The following is a 15,391-nucleotide window of genomic DNA, read 5'->3' as shown; positions in this document are numbered from 1 at the left end:
TGTATTACTATCTTTTTTTTGAACCATTTAAGGACTCACACTAAATTACATCAAAGAGTAAAGAATGAAAGTAAAAAAAAAAATGGAGTCAAAATATAATTTTTCAATAATTAATTAGTGTTCAAACACACTTAGAGAAGTGAACTCAATAAATAGAGAATTTCTTGAAAAAAATATTGTGTAGGAATGTGTAGGAGATTAATTAATGAGTATATAGTGGGAATGTTATTCATTGCCAAAAGATGCGATGGTGGAAGAAGGTATTTGGCACGTTTTGAAGGGTATCCAATCTACTTTCTGCCTCTCTTTTTTCTTTCTATTTTTGTTGGGTTTTACCAATCTTTTCAAACTCTTCAAAGATAAAACTCAGCATGAAAGCATGCATGGATGATTGGAGTAGGTTGTAGGTGGCAAGTGATCACTAAACACTTTGAGCAAAAAAAAAAGTGATTGCTTCTAATGGAAGAGGCTAAGTTTTGCTTTTGTGGGTGAAGTTGGTGGAAAATTCAGTCCATTTTCACGAGGGCTAGTGCATTCTCACCCAAAGAAGAAAGTGCACGTCAAGGACCATGCACTAATAACTTTGCTATATATATCAAAGGAAACTTGCCCCATAGTTAATGCATTTCTAAAAACCCTTTACACTATCCTCACGTTAAATACTTCAATTCAACTCTACTGAGAGGGTACGAAAGATTAAAGATTTTCTTTTTCAGCAATGAAAGTTGTACAAGATTGAAGATATAAAAAAAGTTTTAAAAGTTTTGTCTCTCTTTAGTTTATTCAGAAACAAAATAATGGAATCCTGCGACCCCCACTAACCTAACTCTCATCCTTTTTCTGCTACTTTACATGTGTTCTTTGGCTTGGGTGTGCACTATTTGTGGTTTAACCAAGTAGCATGAAACATCAAAAATGACATTTGCTTCTCCTTTTAGATCCCAACCTACATCAACTTCAAAGTTACAATCTCAAACAATTGTCCAAGAAACACGCTTAAAAGTATTTTAAAAGGAAAATGATTTTTTGACTACTAAATTTTAATAATTTTTTTTATAATCTTAAGTGTCATCATCTAAGTAATTTTTATTTTTATTTTTTATTTTTAATATTTTAAAATTACTTAGAAGATCACACTTCATGTTATGAGATAAAGTGATTAAAATTTAGTAGTTAAAATATCATTATCCACCTTTTCCGAGCACATTCACCCTATTAATCAAGAAATGATATATTAATAATATATATAATTATTTGATAATTTTTTATTTGTCGTTAATAATATATATATAAAAAGTTGTAAAAACACAGGATGTTTTATCTAACCAACACCAAAATCTATTGGCTTTGTAAGATTGTATTCTGGTTCTTGAATTACGCACGCTCGTCATCTTTTTACCAAAGAACTTTTGCCTTAAAAAATGATAAAAATGGAATGGATCTGGCGAATCACTGAAAACAAGTTACACAGTTTCCCAGCCACACAAACCCACTCAAAATATTAAAATAAAATATTTTACGTGGCACGCACTTGAAGTTCAAATATGTGTATGTATGAAATAGTAATTTAGATAATATTCAATTCAACAATTCGCATCAGAGGAGAGAATAAAGTTTATGGTTTAGGTTTTTTTAAGAAAAAAAAATGGTTTTATTAACATTAAAATAAAAACCATTCATTCAAATAGCTTGAACCGAACTAATACAGTTCCATACCAAATTACAGGTTCAAATAACAAAAGAGCGTATGAAAATATTCTGATTTGATAATTCATATTTGAGATTCATGCAGCTGATGTTGACTTCCACTGCACACACTAGACTTTCACCGGAGAAGCTCCTTGTCCACTTATTAGTCTCATTTTCTTTTTCAAATGATTTATTCTGTTATCATACTCCCACAAAAATATCTATTTTTCCCAACTTTATCTTTCTTTGCTAAAAATACTGTTTAATCTATTTTTAAAAAAAAAATATAATATCTATAACATATATTTTTAAGTGAATTTTTCATTTTTTTATAAGAAAAAATTTTAAAACAAATTTACGCCAAGATATATTCATCTCATTCGTGAAATAATTTGTCCTAAAAAGTTTATTAAGATTTTAGAAGTGAATTTTAAGCCTAATTCAACCCCACAAAACTAGCTTGTAAGGTGAGGTTTGCATCTCATTTATATATTATGAATTGACCTTATCTCTAGTCGACGTGGGACTTCCAACAAGATAGAATTAATATTATTGGTTTCGCCATTTTTTTTAATTAATATTATTCACTCGTTTTATGGTTTTTACAAAAATATACTTTAAATGATTAATCAAACTTAATAGATTTGTATTCGTTTTTTATAAATGCAATTAGGAATGACATTGAAAAAGAATTAATACAATAATGTGTTGTTTAGTTATTTTTATACGGCTTAAATATACTTCTATTTCTTTCAATTGAGAAATTATATTTTTTATTTAATTAAAAAATTCTAATCCTTTGATTTGGATAAATGTTATTTTTAATTTTTGATATTAATAATATAGGGAATAATAGTCTACCCAACATCATATCATAATGTCATCTAATTTGAAAAAAATAAAAATAAAATTACCCAAAATCAAATAATTAAAACCTCAGACTTTATACTATCATGCATACACTAAAGTTTTATTGATGGCATATAGGTACAAAATTAAATAACTAATAAAGATAAAATATATTAAACATGTCTTACTAGAAATTAATACCATATTCATTTTTAACTATATCTGACAACACAAATTTCATTATAAGTTATAATGTTTAATATTATTATCTATTGCAACATATCATACATTAATTCAACCATAATTATCCTATAATTAAAATCACAATATTTATGTCCAAAACATAAACAAAAACAATAAAAAAAGAGCTAGCATAGTAAAATTTGCTTAGAAAATTTAATAAAAATATTTCTTAATTGCTTTCGGATTAAGATTTGCTTAGTGAATGAATTTATCAAATGCGCTAAACACATCAAAATATTATGGGCAGATCAAATCTAAAATTAATCATGAATCTATCTAGATAAGATCTGCTCAATAGAATTATGTCCAGTAAATATATTACACCAAATGATACACATAAAATTTAATTTCATTAGTACTACTAATGCCATTCAATTTGATCCTATCAAACTCAAATTTAAATATAAAATTAATAAAAAAAAAATCAAAGGGATAGATTACAAAGTGAATACGTAAAAGAAAGAAAAAAAGATAAAGAGGAAAGGAAAAAAAAGAAAGAAAAGGAATGGACCAGGCCCGAGGTAGTTACATTAACTTAAACACTTCTTATTAATTTTATATATATATATATATATATATATATATATAATTAATTAATTAATTGTGAAGTCTCTAGATGTTTGTCTATTTTTTTTTATTTAAAATAAAAAAATCCCCAATTTTGGCATGTCGTATCCAAATATTAGCCTAAAATTATTTTTCAGCTGTTCGTGTTTACGAAGCCATTAAAACACAACTTTGGCGGACTCGAAGAATCATCTTTAATTACACGGCATATAAATTTCTTTAGCTAATTTAAAGGTTTTATTTGAAAGAACACATTAATTTCATGTAATTTAATCAGACTAATATTTATTCTTAATAATGACCACTCTCTTTACAATCCAGTGTGATCTTCAGTCAAAGAAAAAACATTTATTTCTTTTTCAAAGTATTAATTAAATTTAAAATAATATAAAAAATTAAGATGATTAAAAAAATTAACAAAGATAAAAACATTTATAACAAGTTATTTAACTGTTACAAAATGATGACTAACAATTTTTTTTTTGTAGCAAAGCTATTAAAACACAACGTTGACATCTTCAAATCTTATCTTTAATTACACGAGAAGTGACAGCAAACTCTAAAAATGAATTCACAATAAAAACAACCGTATCTAGAAAAACAACTTTTAATGACCTCAATCAGTAGAAAAAACTCACGATAAAATTGTCCAAAAATTAGTACAAATTAAAAATTAGGGCAATAAGATTATTAATTATAAATAATTATTACAACAATTTATATTCTTATATTTATAAATCCAAATAATGTTCTTTATTAAGTTAAATAGTATTTTTATTACGAATTGGATTTTATGTCATAGAAAAAAATGATATTATTGTTTTTTGGTGTTATAAAAACCAGAAAAAGGAGTGTGGAAAATAATTGAGCACCACTTATTTTTGTGGAATCTACAGTGCACTGACTCTGCCTCTGTCCATAAATAACACTTCTCTCTTCTCTTTTCTGTGCAAGCCCAAGTGCATCACAACATAAATTATATATTGCGTCTCTCTCTTTTTCTTTCTTTCTTTCTTTCACTTTTCTTGTTTTCTTGGTACTTATCAAGACACTGCGATGGAGAAGTGGAACGTGGTGCATGCATTGAAACCAGTTCTGCTAATGGTGTTGGTGCAGGTTGCAAATGCTTGGGTCAATGTTCTCTACAAACTCGCACTTAACGATGGCATGAACTTGAGTATCATCGTTGCTTACCGCTATGTTTTTGCCACTGCTTTCATTTCTCCACTGGCTTTTCTTATTGAAAGGTTCTTCTTCCTCTTTCCTCATTCTTTCATTTTCTGATTCTGTCTGCAGATTTTTGTTAGCTACGATGTTGGAAATGATCAAAATGGAAAAGAATATTCTTTGTTTCGCAGTCAAATCGAAATTCAAGAATGGTTTTTTTTTTCCAACCAAACCACTTAAGAAGCCAAGAAAATGATTTGTGGGTGGGTCTTTTCATTTTGTTTGGTTACTATTTGGGATAAATTAAGAAGCAATAGCAATAGTGTATATGGTACCCACATGAAGAAATTAAGAAGATGACGATGAATAAAAAATGAATATGGTGTTTGTTGCAGGAAGACGAGGAAGAAGATGACTTGGACGATACTTTTTCAGGCATTCGTATGCGGCTTAATTGGGTAGCTAATGTGTTCTTTATTCATATTCCATATATGCTCTTCCACGTAGAATCGTAACCTTCTCTTAACTCTTTCTGCTACTTCATTTCATTGGTTTTTCTTTTGTTTTTTCATCAACTTTTGAAAAGGAGTTGCTATACACGTTAAGATTCAACCATGCACACTAACACCCATTTTTCTCAAAAATCATTATATAATTCCAATCATTACATGCCCCATAGTTTTAATTAATTACTATAAGTAATAAATAACATTCAAGTTTCTCTATCTGTGCGAGTAATTTCTTATATTAATCTAAGCCTAATTATTAGAGTGTTTGTTTTGATTAATTAAGAAGTTAAGCAACATATTAATAACTTTTTAATTCTTTAACCCTTATGAAGGTGGTGATTATTGGTATTTATCAAATTATCCTCTTCAATTATACTTTTAAAGTTCAGCTGGGACCATCAATTATTATTGTTGCGAGATTTAAGTGCGAGAGATTTCTAGAGTTTCTTTAAATGGATAGATTTCTTTTGAACGAGGAGACATGGTATTTTTGCAGCTTTAAACTGAAGGCTATAAGAGGCCAAAACAAAGGAATAAGTTCTGAAATTAGTATGGAATATATGTACTGTACCACCCCAACATTTAACCCCATTTTAGCTTCATTCATCTTCAAAGTTTTACATGGCTTTTTTTTTTTTTTTCTATCAAATTCATGTTTCTTAAATATAATAATGGATCACTATATCTCCTAATTTATATGACTCTTTAAAAATTATATATAATATTATTTTATTTCAAATTTATAATATTATATTATTAAAAATAGTTGTCAAGCACGTACTTCACACAAAGTGAGTATCAAAATATTATTTTCCTTTTTAATTACTTAAGTCTATCTTTTCCTCTAAAAACAAAAGTTATCTGACCATTTTCTTCTCAAATGTTATTTCTTCCAGACATTATAAATTATTTTTGAAAAGTATTTTCAACTATTGAAGAAATTTAATACCGATAAAGTATGGATAATTTCATATAAAAACAAATTAAAACACCAATTCTAATTTAATATTAGGATAATGAGTTTGTAACTTTTTTTTTATATGCGGCTCGTCTTAATTTTTTTCACTAACATGAATCTTTAACTAACATTGGAATTCCTACAAACTTGAGAATAAGAACTAATAATCGAGGAGAATAATATCAATCCACCTTTTCTCATTCGTTTGTTATATTAAAATATATATTCAGTTGAAAAACATGACTAACATATTAATATATTAATTGTTAACTGATTTTTTTATTTATTTATAGGTGGATGTTCAAAATATGAATATTACATTTTCATTGTGTTCTTAGTCAGTGGTGTGTTATTCTGTGTGTATTATATTTGTGTAGCAATTGATGAATATGTAGAATACTTGTGATGATTTATACGCAGTGGAGCATTGCCTCAAAACCTAAACATGGAAGCAATCGCTCTAACTTCAGTAACGTTCACTACTGCCATATCCAATCTCATCCCAGCCCTCACCTTCATCATATCCCTTTCTTTCGGGTAAGAAGCTTTGCATGTAAAAGCACCCATGAATATTTTCAGATTGTAGTCGTTTTAACTTTTGATTAAAATGAAAGTCCAATATAATATGTTTGTGTTTTTGGTTGAATGTGTTGAGATTGGAGAGATTGAATTTAAGAACAGGAGCAGGGAAAGCGAAGATAATTGGAACGATAACAGGAATTAGTGGAGCAATGATTCTAACTTTCGTGAAAGGCCCAGAAGTTCAGATGCTGTCGTTCCACATAAATCTTTTCAACCATCCAAACGGCAATGTCGTACATCCACACGCTACTTCTGGCGTTATGACCATATTCGGTGCACTCGCGTCTGTCGCAAGCAACGTCTCTTATGCACTATGGCTTATCATTCAGGTCGGTTTCATTAGCGTTCTAGCCAATGACGTTTAGGTGTTTGAAGAATTGTTTATATGAACATGGTTTTGGTTTTGATGAGTAATCTTATAGCGCAGGCAAAAATGAGTGAAAGATACCCTTGTCCGTATTCAAGCACAGCCTTAATGTCCCTAATGGGGGCACTGTTATCCGTTTCTTATGCATTTTGTGTTGAAAGGGATTTGAATGAGTGGAGATTGGGTTGGAATATCAGACTCTTCACTGTAGCTTATGCGGTATGTATTCTATCCTTCCTATTCATTATTTTTTTTATGTTTATTTCTATTTGGACTCATATATACTAACTCCATGTCTTCGTCATTGACTATCATGTTCTGTCACTGAATATACTACTATAATTGACTAATTGAGGCCATATACTTAGGTTTTTCATGTGTGAATTATTGATGCAGGGTATAGTGGTTTCTGGAGTGATGGTGGCTGTGATTTCGTGGTGTGTACGCGCCAGAGGTCCATTGTTTGTTTCTATTTTTAGCCCTCTTATGCTTGTGGTTGTGGCATTTGCTGGATCCACTATTTTGGACGAGAAGTTATACCTTGGCAGGTAAATATATATTTAATGCTTGTCGTTGTCTCATCTTTGCAATAATTAATGCTTATGTAATGCTCCAATACACATACGTATACCCTTACAAAATAAATTTTATACAACTATAGTTGTGTTACATATGGTTAACATCGAAGCTATTTTCTCTGCTAAGTGACATATCCCCTCACTCATCAACTTACAATAAAGTATTTGGCCTATCCTCCAAAAAAGGAAAAACCACACAGCTATTTGGTGTTTGGGTGGGATGTAGAGTTGGATCATGGTAAAGTAGTTTTTATTTTATGTATACCATCTCTGGTTGATACAATGGGGGATTTTTTTTTTTTTTTTTGTTGAAATTTGCTGGCACATAGATGGTAATGGAAGCCTTTAACTATTTAGTTTTTGTTGATTTCAGCATAATTGGATCGGTGATGATTATTTGCGGATTATACGTGGTTTTGTGGGGCAAAAGCAAAGAGATGATGAAGAAAGCGGTTTCATCAGAAAGCACCCATAAATTAGACACAGTTGAAATAATGGTCAAACCTGCAGTAGAAAAAAAGAGCAACAATAGCAATAGCCAGGCGAATGAAGTAATTGCGGTTGGAGTAAATGGAGAGAAGTAATATGTCAGAAGACCTAAACATGCCAAGTAATGTAGATAGCTTGCCATTCTTTTCTAATTGCCCCCAACATGCTATGGGAATTTTTTGTAGGGTTGGAGAAGGTGAGGCATGGCTAATTATAAATTCATTTCTCTTGTTTGTTCCTTCATTTTCTATATATACAGCATAACTTGAAAAATGGCTTAGCCTATTTGTAGTATCATTTTGATATTTTTCTTATGGTGTGTTTGGACGAGGTAAGAGGATAATTTATTTATTTGAAAATTTTGAATTTTTGAATTTATATTTTATTAACTTAAATTTAATTTATATTTTATTAGGTTGAATTTAATTAAAATTAAAATTTATATTATATTATATTATATTATATTATATTTTTTATAATTTAATTTAAGAATTTATAAAATATATACATTTTTTAAATATTCAGGATATGTGGGTATCCACGTAATTTATAGGATTTCAACGTAAATTTCCCAAATTGGTACAAAATTTTCCTTTCTTATGTACTCTACTCCTTTTCAAATCAAATGTCAAGTTGAATTAAAACACCATAAAAATGAAAAAAAAAACATGGTTTTCTTGAAAAAACCAATTCCTGTAATAATTTATTAAATTGTTTTATTTATCTTTCTTGAAAAAAAACTATTATAATTTATGGATGGTACGATTAGAATTTGTCTCGTTGTAATTTATGGTATAAAAATTTCTAAATTAATATTTATTTAATTAACTACAAAAGTGCACAAGCAAAAAGAAGATTAAATAAAAGGCAACAATCAAAACATATTTAACCCAAAAATATATTTTTCATACCAAAAATTTTAATAACATCAATTTTCTTATTCTACCTTACTTTTTTTTTTGTGTTGTATTTTTTTTATCATGGATAAATATCGACAAAGTGTACTAAAATATCAAATTCGGATACGTGTCAAACATAAATACATGACACAAATCGAATCAATACATCATAGTCGGTGACACAACTGGTTATCGACTATGACCACAGATAACGACAAAGATTTCCTTATTTTCGATGATATACGGTGACAATACCCAATTTCATCTTGGTAACAACGATAAAAAAATAATAAAGAGTAAAATTGATGTAAAAGAAATGGAAATACAAGATAAAAAGATGGAAAAAAAATGTATAAATTTAAGAAAGAATATATATTTAGTTTTTGTTGTTATTTTATTTTTATCTTATCTTACTTTTTTTTTGTTTTATTATATTTTGCTTTGGTTTATACTTATTTTATTTTTTACTTTCACCGTTATTTTATTTTACTACTTGTATTTTCTTTTTCTTTCTCTTACGAGTTTAAAAAAAGGGAAGTGATACATTAAAAAAAAAAATTTGACAAATTTTGACAAACTACTAAATAAAGTAAAAAAGTACTATTTTTATTACTTCTTTTTAATTAAAAAATAAAAATAAAAAGTTAATCTACTTTAATCCTATCTATAGAAAGTTTGTAAACTTTGTTAAAATATTTTTTGTCAAAACCTTATTTTCCTTAAAAAAAATGCAACACAAAAGAAGAAGAAAAAAAGAAAGTAAGGTACAGTAAGTTGCTGTTATTAACATTTTTGGAGAAGCTAGTTCGCACATGATCCGCATAGGCGAAACTCCGACTCTTTTCTGTTTTTATTTGTGCTGGGTTGTCATGGGAGAATGAATTTGTGTGTGATTGGAAAGATGAAACGTGAATATTTGGCCCTGGCTCCGGTTTGGTGTGAACGGAGATTCTCTGTTTTTTTATTATTTTGGTGCAGATAGAGTATGAAGGTGATTATGGGTGTATGATAATGGTGAGGAGTTACAGTGATGCCTGCGGTGTTGATGAAAATGAATATAGAATGGGTCTGTGTCCGAGTATAAGTGGCTGATTCAAGGGTCAAAGTGTTGGCGGATTATGAACGATGGTGATGGAAAAAATGAAGAAGAAAAGTTTGATATTGGATGAAGGTATGAGTCTGTGCTTGAAGATGAAAGCCGAAAGGGATGGTGGCACTGGTTAGGACTGAGTGTGGGTGCTTAGTCGTTGGTAAAGAACAAGAGTGAAATATGATGCTGCTGTGAGTTAAAGATGAATGTTGTCAGGTTGCAGGAGAATGAAAATGGAGATGATTGGTTTCGACAAAGGTGAATGAATGAAAGAAGAAAAATGACGCACACAACAGATTCAATGAGCCAAATAAATGACACGCAATATACGACCACATTCTCAAGCACACAATTGCATCAGTTTAATCTTAAACATTCAAGCACTTGAGTATTCAGAGGAAGTACCTAAGTACCTACCTTGCAGTCTTTATCAGTTGGTGGCTTCACCTCTCACAGTTCTTTCCTCCTTGGCTCGCTCGTTTCTCTCCCTTTCTCAAGTGCTATTCTCCCGTTTTATATTCTTCTTCTGTAATCCTCTCTATTCAAGGTCTCTCCAGAGAGCATCGCCTTCTCCCTCTGTGTTGCCTTTTCCTGTGTGTTATCAAACTGTATTTTTGAAAGATTGTAAAATCCTCTCCCCGGGTGTTAGGAAATTGTCCTCCTTCAAACGGCTCTCTCCCTTTGTCATGCTAGTTTCCCATTATATGCCCTGTTTGAATTTTCTTGTCAATGATCAAAAGGTACGAGGCAAGTTATCTTCCAGCCACCCCAACATTTCTCTTTTGTCCAAGACCCAAAAGCACATAAGAAACAAAATTTGAACGTGCATTTGTTGCGCCAACAGGGAAAGAACGGGAAATGATACATTAACAAAAAAAATTTTGACAAATTTTGACAAACTACTAAATAAAGTAAAAAATACTATTTTTATTATTTTTTTTAATTAAAAAATAAAAAGTTAATCTACTTTAATCTTATTTATAAAAAGTCTGTAAACTTTGTCAACGTATTTTTTGTCAAAATCTCATTTTCCTTCAAAAAAAAAACGCAACACAAAAGAAGAAGAAAAAAGAAAAAGAAAAAAGAAAGTAAGGTACAGTAAGTTGATGTTATTAACATTTTTGAAGAAGCTAGTAACGTGCGCTCTATATTTGGTCTTTGGGAGAAAGGGTGGCCTCCTGTCTGAAGCAGAGAAAAATATTTCCTTGTTTGCGATCCAGAGAACGAAAAAGAGGGAAAGGAGAACCATTGGCACCATTAAAAAAAGTCTCCAGCAGGTACGCACTGCATCAACATAACTGGTTTTGAGAGCACTTGCATGAATAATATAACTGCTTTTGTGTTTAGATAGCTATGTGTTATCTGTATGCAAAAACATTCTCCATTCACCATTTTCTCTCCATTCACCTTCAACAACCTCAAATTCACCAAATAAAACAGAAAAAACAAACATTACTCACTGCTCCAACATTTTCACAACAAAGGGCAGAAACAACTGCCGCCGACATCGCAGGCGGCAAATCTGAGTTTCGAGCGGAGGAGCATGGCCGCACGACGGTGATAGTGCTCCACATGTAGTGGCTTAAGTTTGAGTTGAACATTATTTTTGCTTACACACGCGCATCATTAATTTTATAGTACCACATTTGGTCCGGATAAATAATAAAATAAAATTGAGTTAAGAAATAATTAGAAAGAAAAGAAAAAAAAATACAAAAAAGAACACAATACAAATATGTATATTTTTATTTTCACTTTTATCTTATTTTTTAACTTTATTTTATTTTGTTTTATTTTTATTTTATCTAATTTTAATTTTAATCTTTTTTTCTTATTTTATTTTTTATTCTTTTATATATATATATATATATATATATATATATATATATATATATATATATATATATATATATATATGAAAAATGAAAAATGAAAATCAACGACATTTGCACTGGTATCCTTTTCTGGTCTAATTTGTTATATAAACCACGCACTAAAGCGCACTGATATGAACCATGCACTAAGCTAGACATATTAATATACTATAAACTACACACTAAGGGGCACAAATTTAATTTACTATGAACCACGCACTAAAGCAGGCGAATTTAATCCGCTATGAACCATGCACTGAGGCGAACAAATTTAATCTGCTACAAATCTCAGAGGATGAATCACCGAATTTAATTCACTATAAATCACGCACTAAAGCACACAAGTTTAATCCACCATAACTCACACACCAATGCACAAATATTTAATCTGCTATAAATCACGCACTAAGGTGCACAAATTTAATCAACTACAAATCATATAGTAAAATGCAAAAATTTATACAGTCCATTTATACATCGCACAAACATTAAGAATTAAATATTATTATAGTCTCAATGTCAAAGGTCTTACAAACATAATACAAACATAAAATCTAACCTAGATGATAGTTTCAATGTCAAAGGTCTTACAAACATAATAGAAACATAACATTGCTGATACGGCCATGGATATCCAACATCCAATTACAACCGTCATGCAATGCTTGAAGTATGACAACTTTCTAATCTTTCCTTCTTTAATACCAAGTATCAGCAGAGCCAAAGTGGTAATTCCAACAATGACTATTGTTCTAGGTATAAAATTAACAAAGAAAATGGCTAGTATAAATGGTATTATACTACCAAAAAATACCCCACGGTTAATAATATCATAATTTTAAATAATTTATACTTATTTTGTCGTTGATTGTTGCTTTTTCTATTATTTTTACGTTTTTTACTAAGATATTCAACCATCGGAGTTAGGAGAGTTGTGGTTACTAAAGAAGTAGAACTGACTCTTGTCACATCATCATTTATGCTTCTACTAATAACCTGACTGGTTATGAGTGCACCAATCTGAGCAACCCCTTCCACCATTTTTCTCCAAAAGGCTTCTTTTACATCATTTCTTTTCTTGTTCTGTTGTACCTGTAAATATAAAATCAGATAAGTATTCCAATTAAGAATATAAAAATAAATAAAAAAATTAATTGTAAAAAGATATGTAACTTTGATGAACTTTTAATCATGTTCATGCATTTGCATACAGTGTTAGATTTTTCTGTTGAGATATGTCAAATATTGTATTAGTTATAATTTAAGCGTATATATATATATATGATGTCCTATTCTTTGAAATAATATATTAGAATTATTCTTTACATCTTTTTTATATTTTCTCTGTTTTAAAAGCATTTCACAACATCAATGAAATTTATTTATCTGATTTTGCTGTTTTCTGGTTTAAATCTAGCTAGATTACCAATTTTCAGTTTGATAGAGTCTTTAATTGTGTTAATTCACTCATGCATAGATAGTTTTAAACCATTTTTCATGAAAAGGGTTTGGTTAAGATCAATTTTCAGAATTACACCCTAGTGAGACTCGAGCCATGATGAATTTATTCTTTGTATGATACAATCCTGTTTTCTAGTTTAACTAGAACTTGTAATGACTTAGTTGTCTTGGTTACAACTCTTGAAGTGATTTTAGGCCATTCTTGTTCTTTGGCTACTTCACCATACATATATACCTTGAATCATTTTATGATATAGTCTTGAAGCTTTTGCAACTTAAACTTACTAATTATTTTATGAACATGTTTCCAAAACAAGTAATAAAAATATATAATGAATATTTACGATTAAAAATGTTATTTAATTGTCATTGTCTAGTTTATAAGATAAAAATAAATTGCATTACTTACCCTTTGTAGACGCTGATTGATTTCTTCAAGGTACATTTCTTTCCACTCCAATTCTTCTCCTAGCCTTCCATGATCTATCATAAACTGCAAATTGAAGTAAATATTATAAAATGTATAATTTACAATAAAAATATATATAAATAATCATTTCAAGTCAGAAAAATATTTATATACTTGTAAGTTCTAATTTGTTTTTAATTTTGGATTTGAATCTTTAGAGAATATTTTCAAATCTGTTTATCGGTCCTTAGACCCCAAATTTATTTTTGCAGGGAAGAATATAAAAAACCGAATGCAATCTATATGTTTTTGTTTTTTTTTATAGATCTAGTTTGTGTTTATATATTTAATATAATTATTTTGATTGTTGTGTATCTATTATATCTTTTTTATTATGTAACAACTAAACATAAAGAAATAGGTAACAACTTTTCATAAAATATATTATTAACTTGTCATAATGTGTGATACTTACTTGTTCTAAGTGTTCATTAACACTCCCGTACATTCTCTTTATGTCATCAATTTGAACTTGAACTTCTTCTTTTTCTAACTCCACCTGCAAATTAAAAATATTAATAAAAAATATGATTTACAATAAATAAAATACATAAACACTGATTTCAATTCTAAGAAATATCTAAATATTTGCAATTACATTCAACTTAATATGAGTGATATTTCAATTAAAAATAGATGTGGAGCTGGAAATCAAGTAGCAGATCATCTGAGCCGTATAGAAAATTCAGTGGATCCTGATGAGTTTTTATATTCTGTTCTTATATTCAGTGGATCATCTTGATGGAGGCTAAAGCCACAAAAGCTAATGCCAAAGGAAATAATTAGTGATGAAGGATCCTATTTCTGTAATCAGGTTGTTGCTGCACTATTCAGCAAGTATGGATTAAAACATTAGAATATCCACTCCTTACCATGTACAAACAAATTGGATATATCCCTTGCTGTTGCAATTCATAGAAGTAGATTTTAGTATAATTTTAGCTTTAAAATTTACTGGTTTATTAACTTATTGATGAATTTGGTACATTTTGGTATTGATTTTCGGTTTTTCTTGTTATTCTGAGTTGCTAATATGTTTTTCAGCGTTGCTTTGTCATTTTAGACTTGCTTATATAGATTTTTAGTGTTTTTAGGTGAGTTCTTAGAAATTGCACCATTATACGTTCACTATTATGGTTTTGAACTAACCATGGATCAGTAGAAGTTAGTCTGAGTTGATTAGTTCTTAGTATATTGTTACATGATTCATTCATTCATTTTGAGCAGTTTGTACAAGATAAATGAGTTTGCAAATCAGATTTGACAAACTATTCCCTTTGTGAGACTTGTCCCTATTTTTCATTCTTTTGTGATTTCAGGCATGTAGGCTAGTGCTACAGAACTTGTGATGACTCTTTTTACATTGATTGGTTGGATTCATACTCTTGAAAGGACATAGACATAGGCCATTTTTTATGTTAGCCACTACCCAAATAAATAAAGACTACCCTGCACATAAATCCATTCCACTGACTTTGACAGGTTTCACTGGTTTGGTATTTTTCCAAGCCATTTGCATGCTCTCATGGGTTTTTAGACTACTAATTCTTAGTTTTTTTATATAGATTGAAGAAATCCAATGTAACAGTGCATTGGTATG

The 15,391-nt window shown here is 29.5% G+C and overlaps 1 protein-coding gene across 2 annotated transcripts; it reads left to right on the top strand.

Annotated features, from left to right (window-relative positions):
- The first annotated feature begins 4,287 nt into the window (after positions 1 to 4,287).
- Positions 4,288 to 8,295, top strand: LOC114186556 (WAT1-related protein At1g68170-like). 2 transcript variants are annotated; one of them, XM_028074491.1, is made up of 7 exons: positions 4,288 to 4,595; positions 4,911 to 4,973; positions 6,403 to 6,519; positions 6,638 to 6,893; positions 6,992 to 7,150; positions 7,328 to 7,479; positions 7,883 to 8,295. In XM_028074491.1, exons 1-7 carry the CDS (start codon positions 4,405 to 4,407, stop codon positions 8,091 to 8,093), a joined length of 1,149 nt encoding a protein of 382 aa, XP_027930292.1. In that variant the 5' UTR covers positions 4,288 to 4,404; the 3' UTR covers positions 8,094 to 8,295. The 2 variants fall into 2 exon arrangements, with proteins under 2 accessions (XP_027930292.1, XP_027930293.1); XM_028074492.1 differs by having other exon boundaries at positions 4,518 to 4,778.
- The last annotated feature ends 7,096 nt before the right edge of the window (positions 8,296 to 15,391 follow it).

This window comes from Vigna unguiculata, chromosome 6, assembly GCF_004118075.2.
Source record: "Vigna unguiculata cultivar IT97K-499-35 chromosome 6, ASM411807v1, whole genome shotgun sequence".
NCBI lineage: Eukaryota > Viridiplantae > Streptophyta > Magnoliopsida > Fabales > Fabaceae > Vigna > Vigna unguiculata.
The sequence above is the reverse complement of the archived record's forward strand: the minus strand, read 5'-3'. Positions and strand labels throughout refer to the sequence as shown.

What these genes read in the sequence shown, in the direction of transcription:
- LOC114186556 (XM_028074491.1), top strand. Translation starts at nt 4,405, where the DNA reads ATGGAGAAGTGGAACGTGGTGCATGCATTGAAACCAGTTCTGCTAATG. An exon ending in CTGGCTTTTCTTATTGAAAG is followed by an intron (nt 4,596 to 4,910) that starts GTTCTTCTTCCT and finishes TGTTTGTTGCAG; the next exon opens with GAAGACGAGGAAGAAGATGA. An exon ending in ATCATATCCCTTTCTTTCGG is followed by an intron (nt 6,520 to 6,637) that starts GTAAGAAGCTTT and finishes GAATGTGTTGAG; the next exon opens with ATTGGAGAGATTGAATTTAA.